Below are 16,586 nucleotides of genomic sequence, written 5' to 3' on the forward strand. Positions count from 1 at the left end.
CATCTACAATGCCCTTCCAGTCCACCTAAACTGGAGGAGTTATTATGCTTCTGATATGGATATCAAAATCTGACAGCAAGTAATTGGCTGAAAGAAGTTCATACATTCCTAGCAGAGAGTGAAACTTCTTCGATTTACAGTCTTCTAATTGAATTTCCTTAAGTATTATAAATTACCAACTACCTCTTTATTCAATTCCATTGTCTGCTTAAATCAAAGGTAACAAATATCCTTAGCGATATAAAAATTTTTACAACTTCCCGCAGTTCTTTCTGTATGCAAGAATGTTTTTTTTTAAAAGCAGTATGAAAAGGGTATGTTTTATAAAACATCAAATATGCTAATTAAGATTAGCTCTAATTTTAAATGGCAGATATATGCACTTTTTCATTGTCCCTACTAATGTAGAGTCTTGTAGTAGGTCAAAGCAGAGAGAGTATTCTTGAAATATTATGACAACTAATTCTTCTTTAGATGCTGGCCTTGATGGATTTCAACTCAAAGGCATATGGGCTCTACTATTAATACTTCCAAGTTCACAAAACCGGGCAGTACTTCTATCGAATCGTAATACAAAAGACAGACTGGTGTTGATCTATTCAAATGATTGCCTGAAAAATGCACTGCATGGCAGGCTTCAGCACAAGGCATGCATACTTTTATCCCAAGGACTGATACTATTTTCAACCACAACTGTTTTTAATTCCTCGACTCAGCGATTAAAAATATTACATTCAGGCAGACCTTTTTGAGACAGAAAGCCTTTGGTAACAGGCTACATTAATATTTGGTCTAAATCCTGTGGGGAGAATCAGGTAATCGCTTTATTATGCAGCCCCCTGAAGAACCTCAGAATAAACCGAGAGGTTGCATTTGCTCCCCACCCTCTTTTTAAAGCTCTCCCTCATTTGAAGGAATTCACTGTGCACACCCTACTCTCATACTTTAAAACAGTCCAAGGCTGCTTACGTGGCCAAAATAAATCGCAAACCAGTAGATGTGTTCCATCAGTGTAGGTAAGCACCTACTGATGTAAATCTGACTGATGTAAATCTGTGTGGCTATATCGCATCTCTCCTTCAGCCTTGACTAGAAAGGAATGTGGTGGGAGAAGTGGGCATTGCATACGTGTAGGTGTGAGAAACAGCTGCCAACAGAGCCCACAGAACATTCCTGCTCTCAAAATAACTTAGGAGAGAACTGCAACTGCTCTAGATCATTTTTCATATCTGGAATGAGGTGTACTGTCTTACCAATAGAGCAAAGACAAAACTAATTTGTTTGTGGACTTGTGTTACACTCAAGGACCACATTCCACATTTTATTAATTTATATAACAATACTAACTCAAATTGGTTTGCATGGTTGTATACAGGGACAACACTTGACCACCTCTGCATTTTATTCCATTTACTTACATTTTGTAACGTTTTTCATATGGGTAAACTTCTGGTATACATTTCCTAATCCAAACAATACAGAAATCACAGTACAGTATAGTATTTCCATCTTTTTCTGAGACCATGCAAGTAATAAAGAATCTCAATTCCTTTATTAATACAACGATAACAGCCTGTGCTATAAAAAGACTGGACTATTGAAGCACAGCTTACAGGTGTAAAGTTGGTGGGGTTTTTTTCCTTAACATACAGTTTGTTGTGCAATCTGTCTTTCTTCCTTTAAGTGTTTACAGAACCCTAATGTTTTTGAGCTGATTTCCTTTTTGTTCAGTTTGGTGCCAAAGGGAACATAAGAGATTCCATATGAGATTACATCGCTGAAAGCAAAAGGAAAATATTAGGAACAAATATAATATTTTGAGGTTTCTTAGTTTGTTTTACCTCTAATACTGGGCAGACTGTTTACACAAATCATTTTGCTGTAAAGCAACATATAACGAGTTAAATGTGTGCAATGTCATCATCAATCATGTTCATTTGTGTTTGATTGACCAAACAATTATGGCACATTAAATCACTTTCTAATCACATTACGAAGGAGGAGGAATGAACACACATTTTGAGCTTTCTTTAAAAAAAAATACAGAAGTTTCACTACATTTTCCTGGCAATCTCCTAACTTGTGGGAGACTCAACTAATAACGTTTACCCAAGGAATTTATGAAGGTCTGACAGTACTTAAATTCGCTGCTCTAAATGAAAAGGGCTGGAAATTCTTCTATGGAATGGACATCTTTCTTTTCAATAGAGACCTCTAAAAACAATTCCAATCAATGCCGTTCCTCTCCTATGATACACCGTTGATTCACAGCCACCACTCACTAATAGTTTTCTCTTTCAAATACAGGTTTTAGAGGGATACAGCTTGGAGAAAGAACATCCTTTCAGCTAAATCAAGAAACAAAACTTTTGTTGTCGCCAATTGAGTTGGATTCTCATGAAGAAATATGTCTTAGCAATTGCATATTTATTTTGCTTTAGATTTCCATGCACTTAGAGATCTTTGGAAATGACAGCATGCATTTTTCTTGCCTAGACTATTTACTTCACTCTCAGTAAGTGGCAGAGATCTTTTTAACCAAAACTGCCTGAGTCTTGCATTCTCCCAATGCACTATATCACAGCATTTTTTTCTCCCAGTGCCATCTGAAGATGAAAGTTGAAGTAACACAAGATAAGGTATGCCTGCACACTATGCTGTTTATAACTGTATATAATCACAAATACAAAAGCAGAACACACACTGATAGCTTCCTCCAAATCAAATGCATTGCTATATTTATGTTTATTCTGTGTATACAGAAAGACTCGGATGTAATCTCAGTAGTGCCTTGCAAAGCTGAGCCTTCAGCTTAAAAGAGTTCATCAGCAAGATAGTCCAATCTGTCATTGTACTGAAATTATTATAAGAATATCTTATAGAACAAGAAAATATAGGATCGAAGGCGGGTAAGATACTGGCATAAGTGGTTAGATGCATTTTCTGGAAAAATGCTACCTTTACATTTGCAGTTTTAAACTTGTCTAAATATTTTAACTACAAATCCAGGCCATACCAGTGGGTGTGTCTGGTACGGTTCCCCCACAGTCAGACATTCATACACTTTAGCACTTTCTGAATCTCTCCAGTTTTCTCACTGCAATTTTAAATTCAGTATTAAATTAACTTGAATTAAGACTGGGGCTTCTGAAGATACCCATATATTTGGACCTCCTTATGACAAAACTAATCCCTTCTGATTTTAGAAATCAGAATCTGAGCAAAAGCTTCATGCCTACTTCTGATGTCTAGAGCAAGTTGATGAAACAGGTTGACTCAGTAATTTGGATACATTAGCATGACTGTTACAAGTGTGTGAGACTCCTGAGAGTCTTGGGTTACCACACCAGGCAAGAGTGAGGGAGACCAAAATCACCAACAAGACCAACAAAGTTCATAAGACATATAGTTTTCTTTTGGGATATAAGTAGAACAGATTCATATCCAAGTGACCATATGCTGATGAGTCATAGACAGTTCCTAAGTTTGGCTTTACTCATGTAAAAAACTTTTTTTTTTTTTTTTTCACAGCATGAATAAAGATGCAAACATCTTAACTACAGACAGCAAAGTACATGCAGAGCCCAGGCTTGTTTCTATATGGAAAACTGGCATTTTTTTTGACTATACGTAATAATCTGGAATAGTTTTGACACACAGGAGTCTGCTGTCTCCAAAGAATACAAAAGAATTTCAAGACTTGATAAGAAGTAAATGAAGACTCACGGTCCTGCACTGACATGTGCACCCCTATGAGAACAGTCCTGGCTTTCCCATTGAAGGATATTTAGATAGTTTTTGTTGCTGTTTACCTGCACAATGGAATTAAAGTGGACCACGGCATACCTTGCCCTCCTGTGTGTCCCATCCCATTAATACCACTCATGGGATTGGAAAGTGACCCTCCTTTACGTTTGGAATCAGTGCCCCGGAAGGGCACGCGGAAGGAAGCACTGATCGCTGCAGCCAAGGCCTTGGTTCAGTAACTACAACTTCTGCTACAGAAGTCTGGGAATAACTGGGTTAAAACTTTGCCACCTAAATCCAAAAGAGCTCTTTGACCGAGGAGAAATAAATATATGAATGATGTTGTAGGAAGTTCAGGCTTCAGTGGCTTCAGTTCTGACACATGTTCCTTATTTACTCTCACAGTCAGAGGTTCCACTAGCCACTTGATGCTAAAAGACTAGAACGATCAGTCCTTTTTTCTGGGCACTTTGTTGCTATATGGGACACATATAAATCATATTTTTTTTTGTTTTAGCAGCAGGGGTTTTTCTCATAGATAAACATGCGGTTTGTCTAAAACAAAGCAAAACACAAAACAGCAGAAAGGTCTCCCTAGAAATGGAAGATGATAAAAAAACCCCAACATTTAAAGGCCAAATGCGTGCTGAATGAAAAATAAGAACATAACATGACAGAACCTGGCTCCTTGCCCAATTTGCAGCAGAGAAATTTTGTAGGGAAGTGTGCACTGGGGTTTTTGTCTTACAAAATCTGTTAATGTGTTTCTATCTGTTTCATATTTGAATCATGTTCTCTACTCAACTCTCTGACAAACTGAATTGCAGACTAATACATTCTAACGAGACAAGACATTACCTTTATGAATGACCTCATAGAGAAGAGGTTGGCTAACATGGTTGAAAGGCCCGGTGCCAGGCAGCTCTGGGCTATGAAACCCAGCTTCAGCTCAGCAAGACAGATTGCATCATCTCCTTCTTTCCAGTTCCAGCTTGGGATATTTAGCAGATGGGCCTGGAAAACAAACAAACAAAAAAATATCCCATAGATAAAAAACCAGAAATACTTCCTCAAATCAGTATGGTGTTGAAGGAGATAGCAGTGAATGATTTTCTTTGTTACTGGCTTGACTGCTTCTGAGTACGCATAAGTAGTCCACGTATTTTACACTTTATTGCCATGCTAAAAAATGTTCCAGTCTTACTAATTATAGAGAAAATATTTTGTTTCTCAAGCCATATTCTGGCTGTGACACACTGCCAGGTGGGCATCCTCACACCTGAACCACTGCATTTTGTAAAGCTTTCCTTCCCTTCTGTATATTCCTTTTACAGGACTTTGAGCTTCTCTCTGACAGATAAAGCACACACATAATATACAGGAATCCGATACAACTTATATCACAACTCATGTGAAGCTGCAACCTATATAGGGCATTGTCATTTAATAAGGTATATAGCATCTTCTGTCTTTTCTATTTCATTCCTTCCACCCTGACTTGACTTAGTGAAAATTCAGCCTTTTTCCTAAGACTGCTATTTATAAGGATAGAATACAGCAGATCAAGACACACTGGTCAGTTAGGTATTGATATGGTTCAGTTATTGGCATAACTCTACTGGATTCTCTCTTCCATCTGCCTTGTACATTTGCATAGACATAAGGAAACACAGAAGCCTTTGCGCTTGTCTCCCTTCTTTATGTTAGAATCACCGTTCAGTGCTTTGATAACAGCTATTCTTGAAGACACATTCACTGAAAACACAATAAAAGATCTTTCCCTCTGAATCTCTTTAAAGCAGAAAACCACTTTGCTTGAGTTCTATAAAAAAAGACAGGCTCCTTCCATTCCCGTACAGGAGGAGAACATCGCAAGCCACAGTAAGTGCTCTTGCTCTAGCCAAAGGTTGCATGTGCAGGGACTTGTTCGCAGGCAAACCTTCTAAGTACCAGGATTATTGCATATCTCATCAGATGAAGGTCTACCCAGCCAAGCTCTGTCTCCAGCACTGGGCAGTGGTTGATGCTTTTAGAAATAATAAAAGAAGCAGGTCACATACGAGTAGCCTGTCCTCTGAAATATTCTTCGTAGCCCTGTTAAGCAGCAGTTTATGGATTTTCTCATCTCAGAACTAAATGAATTAACTTCATTGTGTTTAAAGGCTACAGTTTTAGCATAAAAAGTTTGCCAGACTCCTTACTACAGCAGATTGATAATTTTGATCTTCACAATATTTTTAGCAACAAATTCCACAACTGAACTATGTTTTATAGGAAAAACACTTCATTTTATTTATCTTGTACCTGCTACTTTTCAGGTCTACTTTGTCATGCAAGTAACAGAAAACTCACAATAGATCTCCAACAGGGCAATAATTCTATGCTTTTTTCTTTAAGTGTCCACCAAGAACTGACTTCAGATGACCTGCCTAGCAGCCACTGATTTGTCTTGGGTAGTTCTAGTGAAATAAGCCGAGCAAAACTCTTATCAGCCGAGTGGTTAAAAAGCTTATCCGGAATCAATAGCAACTATGGACTACGGATACCGTAGCTTAGAGAATTAAACCCTAGACAATTACTAAGTGCCAAGATTTTGGTAACATCCCTTGCATATACAAATAAAACTGCATTACCTTGTTGCTGGATTACACAACAAGGCTTACTAGGATGTTTTTGTTTGGAAAGAAAAATGCCTTTTATTAGTGAGGCTAGAAAAACTGTGTATGAGCGAATGCAATGCAGTAAAAAACTCTAAAGACACTTTTAGTCACCACATTACCTTATTGTGATACTGCAACATCTGAGTGATAATTCTTATCTTCGGATGGTAATTCTTTATTGAAATAACTCTAAAAATAAAAGAAAAAACAATTAAAATAACTTCTCCCTGGTGGGGTATTTGGATAATGTATCCCAATAGCTCTACTTTACTGTGTTGTCAAGTCCCACAATTAAAACTGTACCCTCTTCTTCATCTGCCTGTAAAGCATACTAATTTAAGTCAGACCTATGGAATACTTACACCTAGTCAAATTCAGTTAATAACCATCGGCTAAGACTAGAAAATATGAAACTTCAGGAATTACTCCATGGACCGGTTTTCTCCTACTGAATTTGCAGAAAGAGAGGCTTGTTTTAAGCATCTCTGTTCAGAGACTGTACTCATAAGCAAATAACACACAACTATTATGTCATATTCACTGACTACCTTCACATCTTTGAATCAACATAATTGATCAAGTTTTCCAATGACGTCTGAAAAGAACCCATTTTTTTCAGTCCCTCCACATATTTTTTATTTATAGGTGCTAGACATTCATCATATTTAAACACCTTGAATACTGCTTTTGTTTGACATAAATCCACATTCAAATTCATCTTAATTCTTATGGGTTATTCCAAAGCTCAATATTGAAACTGATACCTGACTGCTGAATTTATAAAGTATGTGGCTGCTTCCATAATCTGCAGCTTGTCTGCATTCTTAATTATTTAATAAGCCTAAAATATACTCAACTGTGTACAGCTTAAAAATGGCTGGAAACAAAAATACTTTAGAAATTAGTAGATTGATAACGAGTTATGAAGAGAGCAATTTACAATTTAAAAATGAAAAAAAGCATTAAGCAAAACTAAAGAGACAGGCTGAAAAAAATAATAGTTCTGTATATTACAAACTAAAGGTAGAAAAAGAAGATAAAACAATTTTTAAAATCCGATTATAGAATCATCACTTTTATAAGATTCTGTATGCCATAACTGCTTACAAGGGTGTTTTGGACCATGTATCTTGCAAACTGCTGGTTTGGCTTGTGCTCTGAAGCTTAACAAAGCTAGAGCATGAAACAGCTAAAAAAAGTTTTATCCCTGATTTTAAACTTTTGGAAGGAGAAAACAAGTCTTCCTTCTAATTTTCCATTTCTTGCTGAATTGTTTAATTAAAAATTCAGTTTTGTTGAATTAAATTAATTTAAATGTGAGAAAACACAAGAGAATTCTACTTTCAAAATAACACCTCTGCCTTTTATTACATTAAAAGTATTAAATTAATTAAGAATGCACTAATCTGCAATTGGAATATTTTTTATCGTATTTATGCAATTAATGTCAAACTCAAAGTTTCTCGCATTGCAACTCAAAAGCACGTTTGGAAAATGAAATTAGGCATATTTAAGCCCCGCATCTGCCACAGACAGTCACAGCTCTTGCGCACGGTGAACTTTTTCCAGAGAAGCAGTTTTACTAATTTGTCTTTAATTTCTCCCCTTCCTTCAATTCACGGCATGCAGACATCTGTCAGGCCAGTGAAATTGGTTCATAACACTGACCAATTCTATGTTAGAGATTTTCAATGTATCATTGGCATTTTAATTTTAAAAGGAGCGACTGGTCTCACGAAAACTAGGGCTGTATGAAGAAACCTCCCCCAGTGGACTCGCTCAGGTTTGCTATAACTCTAGCTGCCATCTACTGACTGACTCATCTCCTTCCTTCAGAGAATATAAGGGGGAAAGCAGGACAAGATCTGGTGGTGCCTAATGTGGTAAGTGCCTCGTCAATCTAAGTAAGGAACGTTTGGTCTTTGGTGGAAAAAAGGAGGATGGAGCAAGGAGACCACTGTTTCATTACCATCATGAAGTGTATACCTTGCCATCCCCCCAGCAGTGTGGTTACTTGTAGGAGCAGATACACCAAGGAGCAATGAGGTATGAAGTGATTAAAGGGTCCTGGTGTCCCACAGTTAGCAGCAGCCCAAGCAGCCCATTCGCTCACGTAACACTGTCCAAGGACACAGCTGCATTCCCTCTCCCCTCCCTTCTCGTGGGGCCGCATTCCGCTATGAACACTTCAGCCCTAGGTCCTGCAAAATGACTGAGTACCAAAGATCGTGCTCCAAGCACCTCTCCTGATGCACTTTTTCTAAAAGGAGGTAAATTAAAACAGCTTAGACAGGAATTCAGGGTATCCTCCTCCATGAACTTTGGAGACAATCTTGTCATTTGTCCACTAAAAATAATAATAATAATCTTGCAATGTTCTTCAAGTGCAACAGATGAGCAATAAAGCTGTGCGTGGCTGTAGCCTATCTGGACACCAGAAGTTAGCTTATCAGAGTTAAGAATCAAAAACGTATTAAAAACTAATGAGTTTACCTCATAATATTGGAGGCATCTTCAGCATCTGGGTCAGCGCAGTATTTATTGGCAAGGATTAGGCACGCATCTGCTGACTCTATCTGAGACACCAAAGAAAAAGCAACCATAAATAGCAACATCTCTTTCCAGCTCTTCTTTCATTGTAAAGTATTAGAGAATCCAACACTGCCACCACGAGTGTGAACGTCAGTTCTTAATACTGCTAATCAAAACTGTTCCAAGGCTAACGTGACTTCACGTGCACGGCTGTAACAGCTCTCACACACACACAGCAAGCTCTTGAAACTTCCCGATGATGCTCAAACTCAGGTCAGTAGTTCAATTACTGACTCGCTGTATCATGAAGGTGTTAATGGACATATCTTTTGTAACCCGATAGTGAAATTTAGACCCCTAAATCCATAGGAAGTTCCTGTTATACAAGTACAGCAGTCCCACAAGCCCTGCAGCTCTGTTTGGGAATTCAAGCACCTTCTGATCAGAGAGGGGAAGAGGAGGCTGAGCTGATGATTTAGAATCTGAGCACCAGTTTTACAAAGCATGAGGAGGAGAACTGATCTGCTCACAGGACCTCTATGTTCACACAAACCTTAGCTCTACTTAAAGCAGTTGAAAAAAGTATTTTTCAGTGTATACAACCAAACACCAACACAAAGAAGGGTGGTACACAAAATAGCAACACACAATTTCATGGTCATAATTGGAACATTTTGTTCTGATGAACTGAAACAGTGGGTGCCGGACTACTAATCGTTACCAATTTCTGCAGACAAAATGGACAAAACACATGACTGGAGCTCCAGAAATTGTTAACATCGCGCTAAAATATTCTTGGCTTAAGCAGCCAGTTTACATTCCATTAAAAAGAAGGAGAAAAAAAAACCCAACAATAAAAAAACAAACCACAGAAGAGTTAATGCTGTATCTGACAGTTTGCTGTCTTTTTTTTTTTTTTTATTTAACTTTCATTCTCTGCTTTAAGAGTACAAAGTAATTTACCATAGAGAATTCTAGACAATAATACCATCTCATTTTAGCTACCAAAATCTCAAATTATGGTGGTGGTTTTTTTGGTGGTTTCCCCCCCCCAGGATTCTAAGACAATAGAAGACGGGTTTGACAGGTGAAAAATTATTTTCTAATCATTCCGATGAAGGTAAGACAATAGTGTTTTAAGCGATTACTCTAAGACAATGTTCTATTATATCAAACATTAGTGTAAAATAGACTCTTGAACTAAACCCCAACGAAAAATTCATAAAGAGCTCAGTGGAATGGCAGACAACGTATCTTAAGTCACAGTCTTACTGCAGCTTTGAAGATCTAAAGATATAGGGAAAACAAAGTTTATAAAGGTAGATATTCTAATCTATCAGACAAGCTAATGGAGGTGGATAAACAATATTTTGGGGTTACATGAGGAAGAGCTTTACTGTATTTTTTTTCCAAATAACACAATGAGCACTTTAAAAAAGGCAATTAGCAGAAAAGAACAATAGAGCCGTTACCTTCACTCTCGCCAGGTCATGGGGATTAAGGACTGAACCCTGATAAAATTCCACCTGAGTGAAGTGTCGTTTAAAAAGAGCTTCCAGCTCAAGGTTAGGGGAAATACTGCATTGGGAAGAGGAAGACAATACAAAAGCAAATGAGAAGTCACATTTCCATAAGCGCCCCCTTTCCTTCACTTATAACCCAACCCATTTGTTTATTTTAGGGATTCAGACGGCTGCTGGGGCTTTTCCCATGGTGCGAAAACCGCGTGCAGTGCTTCAGAGACGCTCCAGTGCTTTCATTTCCTCACTTCTGTCCACAGCTTCTCCAGCCCACTTCGTGGGGCTACCCTGCACCTTCACCGATTCCCAGTTTCTCACAGACGTGAATCCAGAAGAGTCAGTGCAAACATTTAGAAGCACCCTCACACAGCATTCTCGACAGAAATCGTCTAGTAAGACACTCATCCTCTGCATGTCCCCACCATTCTCAAAACAAACGATTGCATCAATAAGAGAGCTCAAAGCGAAAACACCGAATGGTGGAAAGGGAACCCTATAAGGGACCCAGTGGCCTGTATGAGCTACAGTTAAAACAAACATAATTATGCTGTGACTCTGTGTCATTTCATTTTGCCATAAACAAGAAAAAAATAAACAAATCACAACCTATCATACAACATGCCACTAACCTTGTAAAAACCTTCTCTGCTACCACTCATTAAAACGGAAGGGATTTCATAGCTACATAGTAAGTGGGTGGGATCTTGGTCATGCCAGATGCTAGATTTGGCAAGAAAAGAAAACATACGTGCAAATGTTTTGCCTGTAAAGGTACAAAGGAAAGCAGGCACAAACAAGTAGCCAGGTACTAAGGTCCCTTCACATACGTACAGCTTCCTGATTCCCATCTGCATCTCTGCTTTCTCTCTTGGTCAATTCGTGTTATTATTTAGGGAAAACAAGCAAACCATCTAGTGACTTGAGGATGTAATCTCTAGTCAATTGGAAAGGACTAGATAGAAAAATTGTGCTAATGCTGCTGATTCTTAGTTTTTCAGCTTCCTTTGTCAAACCATCACAAATGATTCTTTAACTTATTAATCATTTTCTTTGACAAGAAGAACAAGACAAGAACTTGCTGCAAAATGCAAAAATACTACTCAGTCATAGCTTGTAACGCATCTAAACAGATGCCATTCCAGAGCAGAAAAGACCTTTCACAGTCCCTTCGCTACCACATGGCTATTTCTAGCAGCCTCTCCCCTAGGCATGCCCGTTGCATGTCATACGTGTAACGCGCAGCCAGCAGCAGGCAGCGACCACCCTAAGACACCATTCCACACCCCACAGCAGAAAAATGCACTACACTATTTGTGTATAGGTATGTATATATGGGCAAAAGAGCAGTGCTAATTATCAACGTGGTAAGAACTTATTTTCTATCTTCACTGTGTCTGTAAAGTAATGCATCCCATTCATATTAAAATCAAACCGCACCTACATTTTTCTTTTGATACGTATTTTGCAATATGGCATGAGCATTTGTTTTCTAGTGAAATCAAAGATGAACATGTGTTTTCTGATAGCATAAGTTCATATGACACAATATTTTTTACTTATTTTACGGATTTTACAATTTGGGTAGTTTCACTAGAAATATTTACACTAAAGAAAATTCTCCCATATATTTATTAGCATTTCAATATTTTTAATTTCATAATTCCATTCTGACTTCAACTATGTGTTTAGCTATCTACCTCACAACCGACATGACTGGGTCTCAAGTCTGTATGCTTGAAATACCTGCACTTTAGCAATAGGTTATAAGAAATTGCAGAAAACAACTCTTATCAACATACACTGTTAACAAAAGGCAAACAATTTTATGAGTATTTGGAGCCTAAAAGATCCTCTGTCTTTAAAAAAAAAATAAAAATATATGACTCAGTTTAAGGAGTTTTAGTAACAGATGACAAATCTTGAAAAATTACTTACTTATGCAGAAAGACGATTTCTACGTTGACATCATCCCTATCCTTGTGCAGGAAGTCCTTCAGGAAGTTGGACACACTTTCAAGTGTTATGTGACCACAGACAACTATGTGCCTGTTACAGAAAAATCAGAGTTAATCTTGCAAAGAAGGTAAAACAAGTGAGTGAGCAGAGAAGGAAATGATAATTTATTGGCCAAAAAAAAGTATTAGTGTCTTCTTGATGTGTCTCTAGATCCTATTCCATGAAGGCAGAGAAGGAAAACATCAGTTCCCAAAGGTGCTTTGCAATTGCACATACATATACACTCACCTGCAAAGAATGCTATTATCAAATCACCCGGGCAAGTTGTATTATACATTTAACAGTAAGTGGCATCATTTTTTTATATATATATATATATATATATATATGTTTATACATTGTATTAACCAGTCCCTTTTGAAGTCCTATTTCTTTATTTTACACATCTTTCTCCACATCTTTACCTCCTCACCTGACATTTACTATTTAAATTTTTAGTTTATGACCTAATGAGACCATATTTTTCCACAGTTGAAAGCAGACACTTATGCCAATGAAGGCAATGCAAAGCTTGCCAATTATAAGTCATACACAGTAAAAAAGAAATCTTTCTCCTACCATAACTCTTACAAGGAGAGTCCTTTACAATAAGAAATCATTATTTATTGCACCATAGCAACAGACGGCTTAGAAAAATCAGTTTGCATAGACTGCGAGGCCACAGAGGTTTCTACCACTCCACATCTCCATTATGAGATGTACCTGACCATGCAAGATGGAAGCACAATATATAACTACATACATTCTTGAATACCATATTTTAAATTTTGGAGGCTGGAGAAAACACCTAGGAAACTGCACTTTTCCCGACTTAAAGGGATCTTGCTCCTTTATTATTGTAAAGAAAAGTTAAAAATTTGTGATTAGAATATCCTACATTTTCTCAGTGTTTCCTCCATGCAATAAAGTCAACCTCAGCTTCCATGACTGTCACAGCTTTAAAATAGATGGTAATTTTGATACGCCCATTGCTAGTGCTCCCAATAACCACATTGCTCACACAAGTCACAAAAAGGGACAAAGTGGTATAGATAAAACTCCAGAACTAACAGCAAGTCAGCTTCATTACAGCCACATAGCCTATGCACAAATACTGCAAACACACAATTTTAGACTTATTTGGCATTTGAACTGCCAAATGCGAAGCAAAGTAATTCCAAGAGTAAGAAGCAGACCATCCCAGTCTCCCCTACTTCATAACCGTTCTGTGGAAACAAGAAATAACACATGGCAGCAATGATTACTTCTGTAATGGGCTCTGTCCTTGCTTCATAATTTGATGCTTGATGAAACGCGTGTGAAAAGTGCACGAAACTCATTGGAAAAGAGATAATTATGCAGAACAAAGAATACATCAGTAATATGCATCAGGCAGTAATGCCACCATCACCTACTGTCACTTTTGCAGTGGTTCAAACGGTGACCTGAAAAGCGAAACAAGAAACTGTGCCACCAATCCAGCACGCTGTATGATATTGTTCTGCTATTACCACTTTCATACATAGCATGGCACAGAGTTATAAAGCTTTATTTTGAAATATTAAAAACCCAAACGGTCCCGTTGCATGAGTTCTTAGTGACACCACCAGGACTCAGATGTAAATTTAAAATAGCAGCAGTCAAAAACTTCAATGGTTTCATTCTTTTTAACAGGCAACAAATATGTGTCTTTATGAGACTCTGATCATGCTAGTTTGTATTTAACATAAGACTCAATACTACGAACTTTTAATGCTGAACAGCTATCCAGAGTGCCTGCTTTGCCTCCAGTAAGATTTTGCTCAATTTTTAACCTAAGCTTTTGGTACAGTAAGTGCACAGAGCACTGAGCTCTTGGGCTGTAAACACTTAAAAACACAAAAATCCCCCAGTTAAAGCTTTCCTAGTTTATGAGGTGGTAAGCACAATGTCAGAAAAGACGACATAAAATATATTAGCTCATCCTTTTTTTGGTGCAAGGGGTCTGTAAGAGGTTTCCTCCAGGATCTTTGCAGCTTGGCAGAGTTTGCAGCAGCCTCTGTACTGGATAAAACCATGCCTGTGTTCCCCCCTTGAGAATTACTCTGCCTCAGTTTCCCTAGGGGCCAACTGCCGTGGCTGCCAGCACCGTGTGTGCCTCTGTTATTGCACTCGTGGTTAGGTCAGGATAATAACCTTCAACACAGAAGGGTAAAATATCATTTGGGGCGATTTGCTCCCCACCAAATGAATGAATCTCCATCCAATACATCAATGTAAATGGAAAATGTCAAGAAAGCATCAGATTCTGAAGAGACGTTTAAAACCTAAATAGTTTACTAGAACTAAATTCTGAACAGACTGTGTTTGATACACTACATTAAACTAACATATTGGGAAGTTCTAAGTGTGTAGTTGCATTCAGCACTTTTCCTGACTGTAAAGCCATCTAGCATCAAAAACCTCAAAGGCCCAAGAAAACAATAAAAAGCAGCTAAGAATATTCATTGGTATTCCTTATGCTGTTTGTACATATTTTCAAAGATGACCAATTTTAAACTATGGGTATTATTTTCTTCAAATATTTCTACCTACTACTAATTAAGAAACTGAACTTTCAACTTGCATAGGTGATGCATTATATTTAATAATAGAAATTATTACTTCTTGTAGGCAACTGCTTTGTACAGATCCTGTGCTGTTAGTTTTAGCAGGGTGTCTTCCCAAATGTTCTTGTGCTACATCACATTTCTGTGCAGAAAAATTACTTCCTTCCTGGGAGGTTTCTCTTCACATGGGTCCTTTTCTGTAATTAATTAGAGTCCATATTTAAAAAATATGTGTAAACTGAAGAGAAAAAACAATGGGCCAGGTAGAGTGCACAACCCAAATTACTGCAGAAGAAATTTTCATAGGATCACAGGATTACAATATAATTCAGTTTTGAAAAGACCTCCAGACATTATCTACTCCAAAAACGTCCCGCTAAAAGCAGATGCATTTGGTACATAATTCAATCCTGTTATGATTCCAATTCAGTAGGGTTTCATAACAGTCTGCTCCAATGAAAATAAAATATTTGGCTGCCAAACACTCTTGCATTTGAGCACCAGGACTGATCCTTTTGAAGTGTCAGAAGGCATCTGCACCATGGTTTCATTTTAGCACTCTCATTTGGGGCTGAACGTGATCTATTCCTGTCCTCTTTGTTGTTCTTATGTAGTGTGAGACAGTGTCCTGAGCAGTCATCGCAACAAAACCTCCTGCGTTTCAAACACTGTTTTTTAATGAGATACGTGCATTAATTTTTGGTTGAAAACTCCCACCAAAAAATCTCCTTTAAACATAAATTGTATTTTTGCTTAGAAGTTGTAGAAATTGGAAACAGATTTCTTACTTGCCCAGAGAGAGTTATTAGGTACATTATTTAAGAAAACTTGGAGAGCTTATATTGTTCCAGTCTGTCCTGTATATGATTTGAAGATTTATAACTTCCTCTGTTTGTTCCAATAACCATTCCCTTCCCATGTACCACCCATTTCTTTCCACGCACTGAGAGTTTAAAAAAAGGCAACATACTGGATATAACCTTTGCTTTGAGCTAGAGTTAGTTGGTAGGAAAATACTGTATTACTAATTTGGGGTCAATAGAAATGTCTAACCTCTGCATTATCCTTTTGTGCATGGAAAACCTCAATAGTAATAGAGTATTCAGCTAAATTATTATGATTTCCAATTTTTTTCCCATTCTTTACAAACAAACTTTAGAAATTCCCTGACAATACTGAAAACCATCCTTCAGGAATTCAGACGTTTTTATTGCTGACAGGTATTCAGGAGGACCAAGGTTTCTGTTAAGTAATGGCTGTCATTGGTATCATGTATCAGAGGTGAAACTGCTTTAATATACAAATGAGAATCCATACCACATGGCTGTGATGGTGCAAACAAGAATTTTTTTGAGAATCTAAAGCTTATCACGAGCCATAGTCCATCAGCCAGTAAAAGTAGACTAATCCATCCTCTCCCATATATACTTATCATTCTCAAAACCAATTACAGTAACCAAACATGAAAAATCAGTGCAGTTCTACACAGTTAATTTCAGCTGTGATTCTACACAGATTAAATTCTCTGCAGTACCTAATTCTTT

The 16,586-nt window shown here is 37.6% G+C and overlaps 1 protein-coding gene across 30 annotated transcripts in view; it reads right to left on the reverse strand.

The window, feature by feature from the left end:
- KCNMA1 (potassium calcium-activated channel subfamily M alpha 1) overlaps nucleotides 1–16,586 on the reverse strand; it is a 506,074-nt gene that overhangs the window by 143,662 nt on the left and 345,826 nt on the right. For all 30 annotated transcript variants that reach the window (XM_037399258.1, XM_037399257.1, XM_037399256.1 and 27 more), the window contains 5 exons: nucleotides 12,395–12,505; nucleotides 10,412–10,517; nucleotides 8,901–8,983; nucleotides 6,527–6,596; nucleotides 4,606–4,761 (listed from right to left, as the gene is read on the reverse strand). In XM_037399258.1, coding sequence (XP_037255155.1) covers nucleotides 4,606–4,761; nucleotides 6,527–6,596; nucleotides 8,901–8,983; nucleotides 10,412–10,517; nucleotides 12,395–12,505 — 526 coding nt within the window. The remainder of the gene's footprint in view (nucleotides 1–4,605; nucleotides 4,762–6,526; nucleotides 6,597–8,900; nucleotides 8,984–10,411; nucleotides 10,518–12,394; nucleotides 12,506–16,586) is intronic.

This window comes from Falco rusticolus, chromosome 9 (assembly GCF_015220075.1).
Source record: "Falco rusticolus isolate bFalRus1 chromosome 9, bFalRus1.pri, whole genome shotgun sequence".
Lineage (NCBI taxonomy): Eukaryota > Metazoa > Chordata > Aves > Falconiformes > Falconidae > Falco > Falco rusticolus.